The sequence below is a fragment of the Stigmatopora argus genome, chromosome 22 (assembly GCF_051989625.1).
Source record: "Stigmatopora argus isolate UIUO_Sarg chromosome 22, RoL_Sarg_1.0, whole genome shotgun sequence".
NCBI classification, from domain to species: domain Eukaryota; kingdom Metazoa; phylum Chordata; class Actinopteri; order Syngnathiformes; family Syngnathidae; genus Stigmatopora; species Stigmatopora argus.
The window spans coordinates 8,139,244-8,152,110 of NC_135408.1; the positions used below are offsets into that span (position 1 = coordinate 8,139,244).

Below are 12,867 nucleotides of genomic sequence, written 5' to 3' on the forward strand. Positions count from 1 at the left end.
CCCAATTATATTTGAGTTTGCTGTTACTAGGAAGCTGAGAGGCTGGGCGCATTGTATGCCATTAAAATTCAGATGTATAGTTGTTTTCCATCCTTTTGCACATATTGATTGGACAAATGGACATTACCAACGCACTTTGCCATGATCGCGACGGCAAAACCACAATGTAGATCCGTCAGTGTAATCCGAGTCATTTCTTAGAAGGAAAGATTAGCGGGTACACTTAACGTGGTATATCCACCCAGCAATGGAATCCTATATTTAAAATAACACTGCATGGACGCCTAATGTTCAAGAAACGATCACATGGCTGCTACAGTTTTAGGAGTCGGCACGGGCGTTTTCGTCATCAGTGCTGTTTGGATTGTGACTGTCATATTCTGGATGATACTTCTCAGAGCGTCTGGATCAGTAAAGTGAGTATAGTATCAGCAAAGTGAGTATAGTATCAGCAAAACCTAACATTTCTCACTCAACCATCATCCCTTATTTATCGTTGCCATTTCAAGTACGTGATAATAGTATGGAAAATGAAAGATGTCATACCGAATACGGGATGAATAAAGTTATCCAATCCAATTAAAAAAATACAAATGTATCCGCAAAGGGAGGGGCTTGTGTATATTTCTAAATCTGGACTAAAGGTTATCTTTTAGTAAAAGATAAAAGCACCCACCCATATGTTCACTGTTTGTCCACTTGTTGGTTGGACACCGAGGTTTTAACTTGAAGAAAAATGGAAAAGCCATCACCCTGGATTGGCCAAGGCGTTTTCATCATTGCTGCTATTTTAATAGCATCTTTATTGCTTGGGGTAACACTGTACAGAGCAGCTGGATCTCTTATGTGAGCAGAGCATTGACACACACAATCTAAATGACCACCTAATTGCAAGTAAAGTTCTCTAAAAGATCATGAAAGGCACATTTAATATAGTCATACTATCATATAAACAAATATTTTTTTATTTTCATATTATATTTGTATAATAACGGCTTTGTATCAAACATCGAAGATCTGGATGTGTACCCTCTATCTAAAAATGTCCTACCAAAAACAACAAAGTTGGCGTTGATTTTACAAAAATGTAATTAATAGATTGTGATACTATTCACACTTTCTCCATCAATCCAAAAGTACACAAAAATGCAGTACTATAAACTGTAAATGTATTAAGGTATTTTCCTATGTTGTATACATTTTTGACTACATCAATGATGCTGAAATAACCACTCTTCTCATGTGCAACATCGCACAAATTAATATTTTCTGTCTTCATAATTTCACACCATGAAATTTGTTTGTAATTTTCCAGGCTCGGCGTTGTCCCGGTTTTCCTTTTGGCTCTTACCATAACCCTGGCTCTGGTGTTTTTCCCTCAAAGCTCATCAACTCCTTCGGTCGTCAAAGAGAAAAAGGTGAAACTATATGCTCATTTGGGCATTTTTTAACATTTCTGAACAAATATTTGGCACTGTACGATCCAGTAAGGCTCAGATTGTAAAGCTGCTGTCTCATCCCAAAAGAAGGTTGTGCCTCTTTATGTCTAAATAAATAAATATGGTAACACGCCTTAAGAAATGAAAACACTAAGTACACTTATATCTTCTTTATTCCTCCACAGATAGTGGACACTCTGTTCATCGCTCGCTATGTGCTGTTGGCTTTATTGACTTTGAGCTTTCTCTTTGGGTTGATCATGCTAATCCCCTTTCATTTCCTGGAGCCTGTGTATGCTAAAGCTTTTAGAACACACTAGAAGATTCGACTCTGGACCATGTTGCTGTTGTCCAACAGTAGGTGAATTTACATTTAGGCACCATCTGTATTGAGAAATCTTTTTGTTCATTTGAATTTTGTTGAATTGTGTGTTGAATTTTAAATGTCAACCCTGGTCACATTTCAATATGTTTCTATTGTTTCATGAATAAGTAGGGCCAAAACTAGTGTGGGACCTGTTTGTAATTTGTAATTTACCTATATGTGCCTAGTTTTTGTCAAATTGCCCTGCAATCCCAAAGAACATGCGCCACAATAAGCGGTACAAACAAAGACACCACAAAGGCTTAAGACGCATTTGAGAGATTATAAATAAAACCTGAAGTTGAAGTCAATTTTAATGTAAAACTTGACGTACGTACCAGACATACAGAGGATTGAAAATGTGTTTCCCTCATCCCTGAAAATGCAATGGGATAAGTAAAACAAGCATTATGAACAACATAACAAACATTTGTGCAAAAACAACAAAAGTGTACATAGAAAGCACAGTAGCAATTAGTCTGTACACGGACGGCACGTTCAAAGAGATGGAGTCTGTTGAAATACAAAAACGTTTAAAATTTAGGGAATTCTGCTCAGAATTTTGTCAAGGCTACGGCACATAGGTGAGCCATTCCATCAAAACCAGACTCTTCCACGTTGTCAAAATGAGATATGATATGATGATATCTAGTAAGGTTATAGTTCTTTCTAAACATTTCATACTTAGTGGCATTCTAATAATGAAAAGTTTTACCTGTCTGCAGTAAAATGAATGCACGCTTGATAAGGACATTAAAGACCCTTATCAATCGAGCATAAAACAAGTTGCATATTTATTAAATTTGAGGAAAATACATATACAACATGTTGTTTTATCATTTTTTTCTAATTTTATGGGCAGGAAAAAAATGATTATCTAAACAAATCGAATTGTTTGAAAGTATCTTTGCAGTTCTGGAAATATATTACGTAATATAATCCCTTCCTTTTCTTTCTAAATTACAACCCACCATGTGATCTAATAAAACATAAAACTTCTAAACAGATATCCTAATTCACATCGTCCTTTTAAGACTTCAAACGTAAACCTTCTCAAGGCACTTGGAGGGGAAAAAGCCACAAAACTTATAACAGCACGACACACCCATTCAAGCCCAAATTGGACAAGAAATGAGATCTCGTATTAAAAGTTTTGTTTTTTTTGGGGAACAAAGCCGCTTAAAGAGAATTAGTGAGTAAAAAGTGCATTGGGAACATTCATTGAAGAGACAAGCGCCCACATAGGCTCCGTTTCCTCATAATGAAATATAATTATAATACTTTATGCAATTCCAAAATCACATGCAGAAATGTATTGCATTTACAATCTCAAAACCCAATGGATACATGTAGGCTTTTTTTTCTATGTGTCTATGACAACCTTATCACTAGGTAGTTTTATTTATCTGTAATTATTACTATTCCGTTAAACCTAATATGCATTGGTTGTGCTTTTATATAGAAACGTGAATTTCTAGGTCTTGACGTCCTTTCCTTCTACTTTGCGCTTCCAGCACACACTTTTTTGGTTACCTTCGTTATTAAAATGTAAATATACACACAAGAGGCACTTGTTGCTAAGGTTTTTTTTGGCTTTGTCGTGTTCAGTGTTGGTCCTTGCCACAGTGCCATTCTCTCTGGCCTGTCAATCCCTGAGGATAACCTACAGTATGGCTATTTGCTTGAGAGACACGACACGATCGCGCTCAAGTTTGGCATCGCAAGTACAAAGATAACCCCAATCAGGCACCAAAATTGGACTGGAAAGAGTGAAGGCGGGATCAGAAGAAGACAGTTTTCAATGTTGACCGTTTCCTTTCACTCTATGATCAGCATGTCACTCTCCTTCAAGCCAAAACGTGTCTTGTACTGGTCGAACAGGCACTGGAGGGACTTGACATACATTGCGTGATAGAGATCCACCATCTTTTCCGACGGCTCTTCTATTTTTGGCACCGTGATCGGCTCCCCAACTGCGATAAAGTCAAGCCCGGTTAGCATTTGACGGCCATTAAGTGTTTGTTCTTAGCAAAAAGAGCGCTTACCTATGGTGGTGATGGGTTTGGCGTATGGTACAATACCCCAGGAATTGCCAAAAAAGAGGCCGCAGCCATGGAAAAGGCACGGAGCAAAGCCGAACAACTTCTGTAGTTTCTTCTGGACGCTTTTCCAGTAAGAGCCCTCCTCCAGGATCACCTGCTTGTAGGCATCGTTCTCCCCAAAAGAATACACTGGAACCAAGTCAGAGCTGAAAGCACAGAGACAAATATGTGATAACTAGCTAAGCTTTTAAACTGAAAGTTTTTATTTTAAATTGAATTGTAATCGAAAACCTGCTTCCCGCAAAACCCATTTTCAAATAAAGGTCATGCTCCGAAAAGTTATGCAAACTCGTATTTTTCATTTTATTTTTCTAACACAACTCCTTGTCTAAATGGTCTGTAATCTTTAGATCCATTTAAGAATTATTCTTTTGGTAATAAGTGCTAATAAAAAAAAGCTACTACATTGAAAGGAATAGCTTCCTTTTCAATCTGAACAGTTGCAAAACTGTTATGTTGTAATGTCTGCATAACTGCATTTGTTTTCTAACCAGCACTAATCTGCTTTAAAAGGTAAAACTACAACTAATCCTTAATGATATTTGCCATAATCTGGGTTGTTTGGGTTCCCTGGATATCACAACTGATAGAATGTGTATTATTGGCATTTGTCCATTACTAAAGGGCACAACATGATTTAGTAACAATGTACTGGGAATGAGAAAGAGTTTACTGAAAGAAGATTGGCAGAGATGGAACAACCCATCTTACCCTTTCTGAAGTGCCATTTTCACAAAGCCTTTACGGTTCTTCAGAATGACAGAATTCATGCCAGGAGCACAGTGTAACGATTCCGCAGCACCTCCCACAACGATGATCACGGCGTTTCCAGTACCGTTGCAAGTCAGTAGGTAGTCAATGGAGTTCTTATTCACAGGACAGATACCTGAAACGTTTGGATAGGAATGTTCACAAATTTTTACCACTGTATTTCATCCTGTGGCTCAATACAAGTACAGAAATTGTTTAAATTTGTGATGCAGACCTAATGTTTTGTCTTTAGGTCCCAATCAAAGTCCAATCAGTTGTTTCTAAGTACCTTTGGGCATAGATAGTTCTATGTAGTAGCATGTTTTTAAAGATTTGTCGGGCTACCAATATGTCCCCACCAATGTGTACAAGCTGATTTGTGTACTTGCCTCATAGTTAGACCACAGTATCAATTCCGTTTCAAAGATGGGCCTCATAACATGATTATGTAAGTCGACATCAATTTCAAAGTACATACTGCTATCTACAGTTGGGAAGATATGAGCCCTGAATGAAAAACGCAACTTATGTTTTTATTCCCCCTTCTTCTGACTCACTTTTTAATTCGTGCAGAAAATATGGTACAAATTGGCATATAGTTCGCCATGATTTCAGTTCTACGGGGTGTAAAAAATCTCTAAAGAGTGCTTTTAGGATGGTTAGCACTGAAAATATTAGGTAATGGGAAAAAGGGAAAAGTGCGACTGATTTGCTCTCGAACAGTTTCGGGACAATTTACCCTGAGCAGTTTAGATTAAATATTTTATTCTTCTTGTATTTGCCAATTGCCATTTTATGTCGCATTTTTAGTGTCCTTAACTAAATCTGTATATGTTCATCTAAATAGGTTTGCCATGTAGACCCTTACTTATGGAAGTAGTGTCATTGTTAGTGTGTGTACATCTCCACTTGTGTATGGATCCTGAGCCTAAAATGAAGTCCCTGACCTAAAGTAACCTTAAAGAGAATGTGCATTGATTTGAATCTGGGTCTGGAGAACAAACAAAGCAAAACCCAGTAAACAGAGCTACTGTAGCCGTTCGAAAGGACAAAGATCCCTCGTCTGGCGGACCATTATCACCTCTGTTAACAGATCAAAACAACTAAGTGTAACTCCTTGTGTTTTGTTGGGCTCCACTCACCTCCAGACATTAGGTAGTCACGGAGGACCGGCATCCGAAAGTTCCCCGCCAAGGTCGCCAGGGACGGCTTGATGCCCGGAAATTTCTTGGAAAAGCCCGTGGCTTCTGTGCCAAAGTTGCAGAAAGCCCCAAAACATAAGATGCCATGGGGGTGGTAGCCAAAAATGTAGTTCCGGTTGGGTGGCAGGTTGTGGGTTTTAATCAGCTGTCGAATAAAAGGACAAAAGGGGGAGTGAGACAGCTTTCCATAAAGGAACACATTGCAAGAGGAAGAAATACGGTTTTAAAAAGTCCATATTTATGTCATTCAGTAGTTAATTTTACCACTGCAGGTGAACAAATAGCACTTAAAAGGTGACATCACATCATCAGTCAATTTTCTTTCATAGGATGTCTAACATGCCATATTTGACTTGACCGCTACCTTACTTTTACACTCACATTTAAAAGCTTGGTACTTAAAATGTTTTAGCCGTACCGTTCAATTGTATTAAAATAATTGGTTGAAATGTCAATTCAGACCAGTGCATTATAGGAACAAAGAAACTAGGGCATTCTTATCAATGGAATTGTCTATAACACCTTAATTGTGCTTATAAAATAATGATCCAGACCTGTTCAGGTTGCCGTGACCGAGACAGAAAATGTAGGTTGGTGGCTATTTCAAACTGCAACGATAATCTATTAATCTGATTCACTGTGTACACCATAAGGAGTTGGTCAGGCAACAGTGACAGAACCACGGAAGCAAATGAGATCCCATTTAAGATCCCACCTGGTTGTCATGCCGATGGACAGTAAACCAAAAGGAACAGAGTACACCGAATACAAAAGCTTTGAACTTCACAAAACTCCTTTCATAAAAGTCATCGTACTCCTTTTTAATGCCGCTTTGGACTTTGCTCAATTAGCCTCCAGCTCATGTAAAAAAGCAGCCAGTTGTTCACTGTCCATTGATAGTAATCCATTAATAAATGGATTATCTTGCAGAACTTGAATGGTAATTCGGAGAAAAAGTGTGCGTGTGGAAGTGCAAATTGTTCCAGGAGATGACTGGTAACTTTTAAAAACTAGATGTAAGAAAAAATGGCAAGACCTTTGGTTTGTTCCTTCAGCAATGTACGTACTGATATTTCTTAAAATGACGACAAGCATTTTAGGGAACAAAATGGTCAAACAAAGACACAGTGCCGATCAGTACAATGGATAAAGTTCATTCTCGAAAAGGTAGGACTTGTTTTCTCACGGCTACGGTATTGGTAACAACTTCAAAATATCAAGTAACATACAACGTAAAACAAAAAACATCTTTCATCATCTTTTATCCTATCAAGCAGGACAAAGTCAAATCAAGGTCTTAACAGACAGCTGATAGGCAAGCATTGCTCTGATAAGTTTATCTATTATTAAGCCATACATACTGACAACAACTTCGTCAGCAGTTTCTGTTGTTTTGTATGTTCAAAAATAAGTCATATTTAGTCGTATTGCGCGCATATGGTACTTACCCTTATTGGGAAATAGTCTCGAAAGTAGGACCACACTCGCCAACTTCTTACCCATGATGATCTTCTGCCACCTGGTTTGAGAAAATAAATGTAGAAAATAATTATGGTAATTCAATATTCTGTGTTATGTACAGTGTATTGTGTCTTGCTCAAGGGAACAAGATTACCTCGACAAAAAATAAATGTGAAATTTATAGTATGGTAAAAACTTTATTGTTTCATTGTATACAGTAACCCTGCTGCTAGTTTTTTTTATATGATATATCATCTCAATATATTTTAGTTAGTTTTGTGAACACACAATCTAGTTTCAGTTGTTTTTTTTAATTTCAGTTATACTTTTTATTTCCAGCACAATTTACAAAGCACTCACTTGTAATTCATTATATTGTTTGTTTAAGCTTGAATGTAAATGCCCCAAATCACTAGTCACTGCTTTTTTATTTTTAAATTAAGAATGAAATTCTCACAATTGGGCATCGCACGCAATTCAGGATTTATATTGGGGGGAAATTTATGTAATATAGTACGCAGACTTTAATTAAAATGAAATCAGCAATGTTAAAATGATGAGCCATTCACTAATGGCTTGAGGGTAGAAACCATGATCCAAAACCCCCAATGGGAGATTTTGTCTCATACTTTATCTGACTAATATCCATTTCTTTGATTTAACCATTTTGCTTGCACTACACATTGAAAAATAATAATTATAAACGCGCCAGAACTTGAAATCCAAAGTTTTCTCCTCAGTTCATTCACAAATTTAAGCACGGCCAACAACCTTTTACATAGAAGTAGATGTAACTCATTTAATGAATTAAAGGAATGATGAGTACTCAAAATACATTACGTAAGGATATTTCCAAAAAAATTGACAATCAAGCGATTGAATCTTTAACACAGTCCCTTTCCCGCACATTTCAAAAATCCCTTTGGCGTGCCTTCGATGATCAAACAGATCCACTTCTTTGTACGTGCATTGCCTAATCGATTTCACACCTCAACAACAAGCACTAGGTTCACCCGTGACGCCATGACGCAATCATATCTTTTTTGGGGCTTGAAATTTCAACCCCTTCAGATCATTTTTACCCCCAAAAAGCCAGGAACACTTTAAAAATACCTTGTTTTGGGGTGTTCCAGTCAACTATGAGCCAGGCGGTGTAAAGGGCAGCGATAAGCCAACAATCAGTGCAGAACATGTAGATTAGCAGCACAGTGCAAACTGCCCCTGGGAGAGAAAAGGGGGGGAAGGGGTTGACTGTCAAAAACCAAGAGTGGCAACTCAACGTATACATTTAAATAAGTTAAAAAGAGGACGGAATCCCCACAAGGCCTTCGTATGAGTCTGCATTTACAATACTGCATCTTAGCAGGCTGACCTACTTTGGACTAATGAGACTAATGCTAATTCTGTAGCTTTTACTTAGCTTTCTTTCAGCATGAGAAAAATATATAATAACGAGCGCACGTGCACATACCCAGCGCTAAGAAAGAGAGCACCCATTGCAGCACTGAGAGGACCTGGAGATGTCTTTCCATCTTGGATCCGTGGAGCCAAAAAGCCAATGGCAGGTCTTGCAGGGACGAAAGGATGCTGGTGCCGGTGCCTGGAATTTTTTGAATGTGACAGTCGAGAAAAGTAACCATTTAATTCCATCCACTTGTAAGCAGTCGAAAGTAAATGACAAGAGAGCAAAGTGACGAAAAGACGGCTGACTATGAGATCAATACGTTAGAGTTAAATCAGATTTAAATCCAATGACAACTTCTCACTTGGAAGACTTTAACTAATCTGATTAGTCCACACTGAAAATAACCTGGCACCAAGACACTAGTTGGTGTACCTGAAAAGGAGAACCCATGACCAGTTCAGGCAATCAATAGGAATTGTGTCAGTTTGTAAGCAAGACAGTTCTCGTACGATCTCACTCGGCTAGATCAAACTGGTCAGCAGACAGAAAAGTAAACCAAAGTAAACGTGCATGTTATGGCCCACGCATGTGCACTCAACTATTGAGAAGGAAAGTCGTGTAAAATATAAAGATTTCTTCCACCTCCATACTTGGAAGCAAGGAAGCAAAGATATAATAATTTTGTTCATTTAGCTAGTTTCAATGCATTTATATGAGTGAATATACTAGTTATTAGTGTTCATTTTTCTTGGAGTCATTCGTTTTAATTTAGTTTTTAGCTTTGATTCAAGTACTGATTGTCATCTTTCACACAAATGATTATTTTTCACAAAATACAGTTATAATAAAAATAAAAAGCAATCTAAAAAAACACATGCATTGAGAAGTTAACAGTTTGTCATTTTGACCTGTATAAACGACGATTCGGCAAATAACCAACAAATTAGTGCATTCAATTTCATGATTCTTTACTAAGTTGAGGAACATGAAGTACAATTACTTAGTATTATTATTTGGCTATTAACCTTGCTTGGAACAAATGTCATTTTTGTATAATGCTGCTTTAATTTTATATTCACGGTTTGGGGAAGAATGACAGCCAAATAATCAACATTTCTGAACTGTGAATTTGTCACAGTCGAAGATCAAATCCTAACACTTGATTTCCAATCATTTACAACTTCATCTAACCATGTTCACTTTCTGTGTTTGTGAATGTCAGCTGATTTAGACCTACCAGCCTCCCCTGCCTGCACCTTACTTGCCATGCTTGACCTTGCTTACCTTTTAGCACCCCCGAGTATGCGGCGAGGATGGTCTTCATGCTTCTTGGATGGAAAAGAAAAAACAGTCCGGGGAGGAAAATAGGATGTACGTGCTAAGGTACTAAAAAAAAAAGGTCCAAGCTCACAGCTCCTCCGTCATGACTTCCACTGCAAGGAGCCGGGACTCCCGTTGGGCATTTAATCGCTAAGAAGGCGGAGCTACGGGAGGGGGAGGAGCGAGTGAAGAGGTGAGTGAATATGACGGCGTCCTCTTAGAAAACAAGAGCACGTGGAGCTGCAGTTCGGCCCCATTGCACCTTTGCTTCATGGAGTCATGTGCATATTGAAGACTAGAAAATGACATTTCTCGTCAAATTGCCCGGGGGTGCATTTTTTTCTATTGGGCATTTTATACATATTTTTGGTCACAAATAACTTGGCTTGTGCCATTTCACAAGGGAAGCGTATAATGTAGACTTGTGGGAGCGGTCACAGAATTTTGCAAAGCTTATTTTCCGTAAAGTTTTCTTTCATATTTGATTGGGGGGAAAAAACTTTCAAATTCCCTTGTGTAGTTTCTGGGGAATTGCTATTAAAATAATAAATATATTACTTCCTTTAGGAGATATTTTTTGTGGCATGCCCTGCAACTATCTGCAATATTGATGCTTGTTATTGTGGTTGCTGAAAATCTTCTATATTATTTATTTCTCTTTCCCGTGTTCGTTCTTTCAAGCAATGAGTGCATTTTTAAATCATGTGGGTCTCCTCTTGACCATTTTTCAGCAGATTTCCGAGCTTCCTCAACAGGATGTCATCGCGTTGGCTACAGTAATCGGGCTGCGGTGAATGCCAATTTCGATTGCCTGATAAAACTCGTTTGCCCTTTGCTATCTCTTGCAGTCCGCCCCAAATTTTGACCCGATTTCACATATCTGATGAACAGACAGTTTTTAGATGTTGTCATAGAGTCCATGACATGAGGTGATGGGCAATAGTTCACTCGAGTTCAGCCATTTTCTCACTTCTTTTTCCTAAATACCTTTGCTAGTATGGACACTGAAGACTTCATATAACCCATTTTGTTGTACAAAGTCCTCAGACAAAGTCCTTATCCTGCAAAGTGACACGCGCTTTTTGATTTCAGCAACTATTTTGTTAGTCAAACACACTTATTGCCCAAAATTGTGGTGAAACAATCCGGCCATCGTCCAGTCAGACAGACATTCCATTTGGAAATATCCAAATCCAGCCAACAGCTAATAAAAAATGGCCAAAGTTCACAGACAGCCTTATCATTTGGAAACAATCTTTACTTTGTACCATGATATCATAACCCAATCATAATGACTTCATTACTTTTTTTCACCCCAAAAAAATAGTTCCCGATTTCCCGTTACTTTTCAAAGGAGACAATAAGTGCAAGAGATACACAGGATTTAAAGCAAGGATTTTTCTTAAAATATTTATTTTTTTAAAGAGTTGGACAAAAGTAGCCTTTATTTCCCTCCTTTTAAAATATAGCGTCAAACATTCATGTCAAATACTTTCTCTCTTTCGCCTTATCTCCCCCTATTTGTGCTGTCAGCCCCCAAACACCCAGAAAAAATACACAAACAAACATCACCTTCTTAATAATTGCATTACATTTTACACATTTATCCCCTACCCAATGAACAGACCCTTTCCGAATAAATAAAATAATGCTTCATTAGTGCAGTTCAGACAAAGTTCAGGTGGGTTTCTTCGTCCACGCCGTAGTTTGTCTTGTGCTGCTCAAAGAGATGACTGAGCTCGTCCATGTACAACTGGTGAAGCTCGTCCAGCTCTTCTCTTGTTGGCTTTTCCATCTTTTTCACCTTAATGGGTCGTCCGACTGCACATAAATAATGAATCAAGTGAGATATTGGATCAGGCTAACGTTAGAAAAGTTTGCCAGACCCAATGGCATTGGTGAGGCCAGGACCAGTTCAAACTTAATGCACTCACCAATGGTATGAATGGGTTTTCTGTATGGCATGAGACCAAAGGAGTATTGGAAAATCCCACGAGCATGGAAAAGAGGAAGGGAGATACCCATGATGCTTTGTAACTGTTCCTGTAAACTTCTTAGCCAGGTCCCTCTCCTGTTCCCTACTTGGTCAAACACTTCGTTCTCACCAAACGAGAAGACTGGCACCAAGTGAGCGCTGGAAAAAAAGCAATAACAAACTATAAGGCACACTAGGTGCATATGTCCTGTAATTATTCATTAAATGGCCCCAAGATTTCAATTGATATGTAAGACGGTAGTACAGTCCTTTGTCTTCAGTTTCACAATTATTTCTCCCTCAAAATCTTTACCGCACATCGCCAATCCATCCCAAATCACATGACAAATTTCCCCAGGAAATTCCAGGACCTGAATAAACCTCTGTATAACAAATTTACAAGCAATCCGCAAAATATGTGAACTAAATAGACTGACGCAAGCCACAGAAGCTTAGAAAATCAGAACTTCTTTTACCCGTTCTCCATAGCCATTTTAATGAACCCTTTCTTCTTGGCCAGGAGTACATTGTACGTCCCAGGATGGGCATCCAGGGCCTCCGGAGCGCCCCCCACGGCAATCGCAACAGCATTACCGCCCCTCCTCTGCCTTAGTGGATAACTGGCACTCTCTTTGTCAGATGGAATCAGACCTGCACAATTGCAACAGAGGTACGTTAAATACACAATGTGGGTTGATGAAATTTGATGTAGGAGCCAAATAGAGGGCCTCCTGTGTCAAATGATGCCAAGGCTGACTACTTCAGTGAAGAAGAATCTAAACTACTTAAACTAAATACATTCTTGAGGTCTTTGGTATTATTAACGGCTACTAGAAGTTGTTGAACGTA

General features: G+C 38.4%; 4 protein-coding genes across 5 annotated transcripts in view; 2 read left to right on the forward strand and 2 right to left on the reverse strand.

Moving 5' to 3' along the window:
* tmem218 (transmembrane protein 218) lies at positions 1–4,187 on the forward strand. Its single transcript, XM_077591934.1, has 3 exons — positions 1–416; positions 1,316–1,418; positions 1,625–4,187. The coding sequence occupies exons 1-3, from the start codon at positions 307–309 to the stop codon at positions 1,757–1,759; spliced, it is 348 nt and encodes a 115-aa protein (XP_077448060.1). The 5' UTR covers positions 1–306; the 3' UTR covers positions 1,760–4,187.
* On the reverse strand, positions 2,100–10,170 carry dgat2 (diacylglycerol O-acyltransferase 2). The gene is made up of 8 exons (XM_077591932.1): positions 10,008–10,170; positions 8,790–8,918; positions 8,432–8,539; positions 7,306–7,376; positions 5,798–6,002; positions 4,617–4,791; positions 3,849–4,051; positions 2,100–3,776 (listed from the first exon to the last, which is right to left on the reverse strand). Exons 1-8 carry the CDS (start codon positions 10,045–10,047, stop codon positions 3,622–3,624), a joined length of 1,086 nt encoding a protein of 361 aa, XP_077448058.1. The 5' UTR covers positions 10,048–10,170; the 3' UTR covers positions 2,100–3,621.
* map6a (microtubule-associated protein 6a) overlaps positions 9,982–12,867 on the forward strand; it is an 18,329-nt gene continuing 15,443 nt past the window's right edge. The window contains exons 1-3 of one of the 2 annotated variants that reach the window (XM_077591931.1): positions 10,032–10,094; positions 10,164–10,236; positions 12,539–12,688. The gene's annotated coding sequence lies outside the window, so the exon portion shown is untranslated. Of the gene's footprint in view, positions 10,237–12,538; positions 12,689–12,867 lie in introns of both variants that reach the window. The other variant, XM_077591930.1, reaches the window with a different exon arrangement.
* Positions 11,619–12,867, reverse strand: part of mogat2 (monoacylglycerol O-acyltransferase 2) — a 5,213-nt gene continuing 3,964 nt past the window's right edge. The window contains exons 5-7 of the mRNA XM_077591933.1: positions 12,495–12,669; positions 11,978–12,177; positions 11,619–11,864 (exon numbers count right to left, since the gene is read on the reverse strand). Of these exons, the coding sequence (XP_077448059.1) occupies positions 11,710–11,864; positions 11,978–12,177; positions 12,495–12,669 (530 nt within the window). The 3' untranslated portion in view covers positions 11,619–11,709. The remainder of the gene's footprint in view (positions 11,865–11,977; positions 12,178–12,494; positions 12,670–12,867) is intronic.

Coding starts and splice junctions, on each gene's coding strand:
- tmem218 (XM_077591934.1), top strand. CDS start 307: ATGGCTGCTACAGTTTTAGGAGTCGGCACGGGCGTTTTCGTCATCAGT. Junction 417..1,315: donor AGAGCGTCTGGATCAGTAAA/GTGAGTATAGTA, acceptor GTAATTTTCCAG/GCTCGGCGTTGTCCCGGTTT. Junction 1,419..1,624: donor CGGTCGTCAAAGAGAAAAAG/GTGAAACTATAT, acceptor ATTCCTCCACAG/ATAGTGGACACTCTGTTCAT.
- dgat2 (XM_077591932.1), bottom strand. CDS start 10,047: ATGAAGACCATCCTCGCCGCATACTCGGGGGTGCTAAAAG. Junction 4,052..4,616: donor AAAATGGCACTTCAGAAAGG/GTAAGATGGGTT, acceptor CTGTGCTTTCAG/CTCTGACTTGGTTCCAGTGT. Junction 3,777..3,848: donor CAAACCCATCACCACCATAG/GTAAGCGCTCTT, acceptor ACTTTATCGCAG/TTGGGGAGCCGATCACGGTG.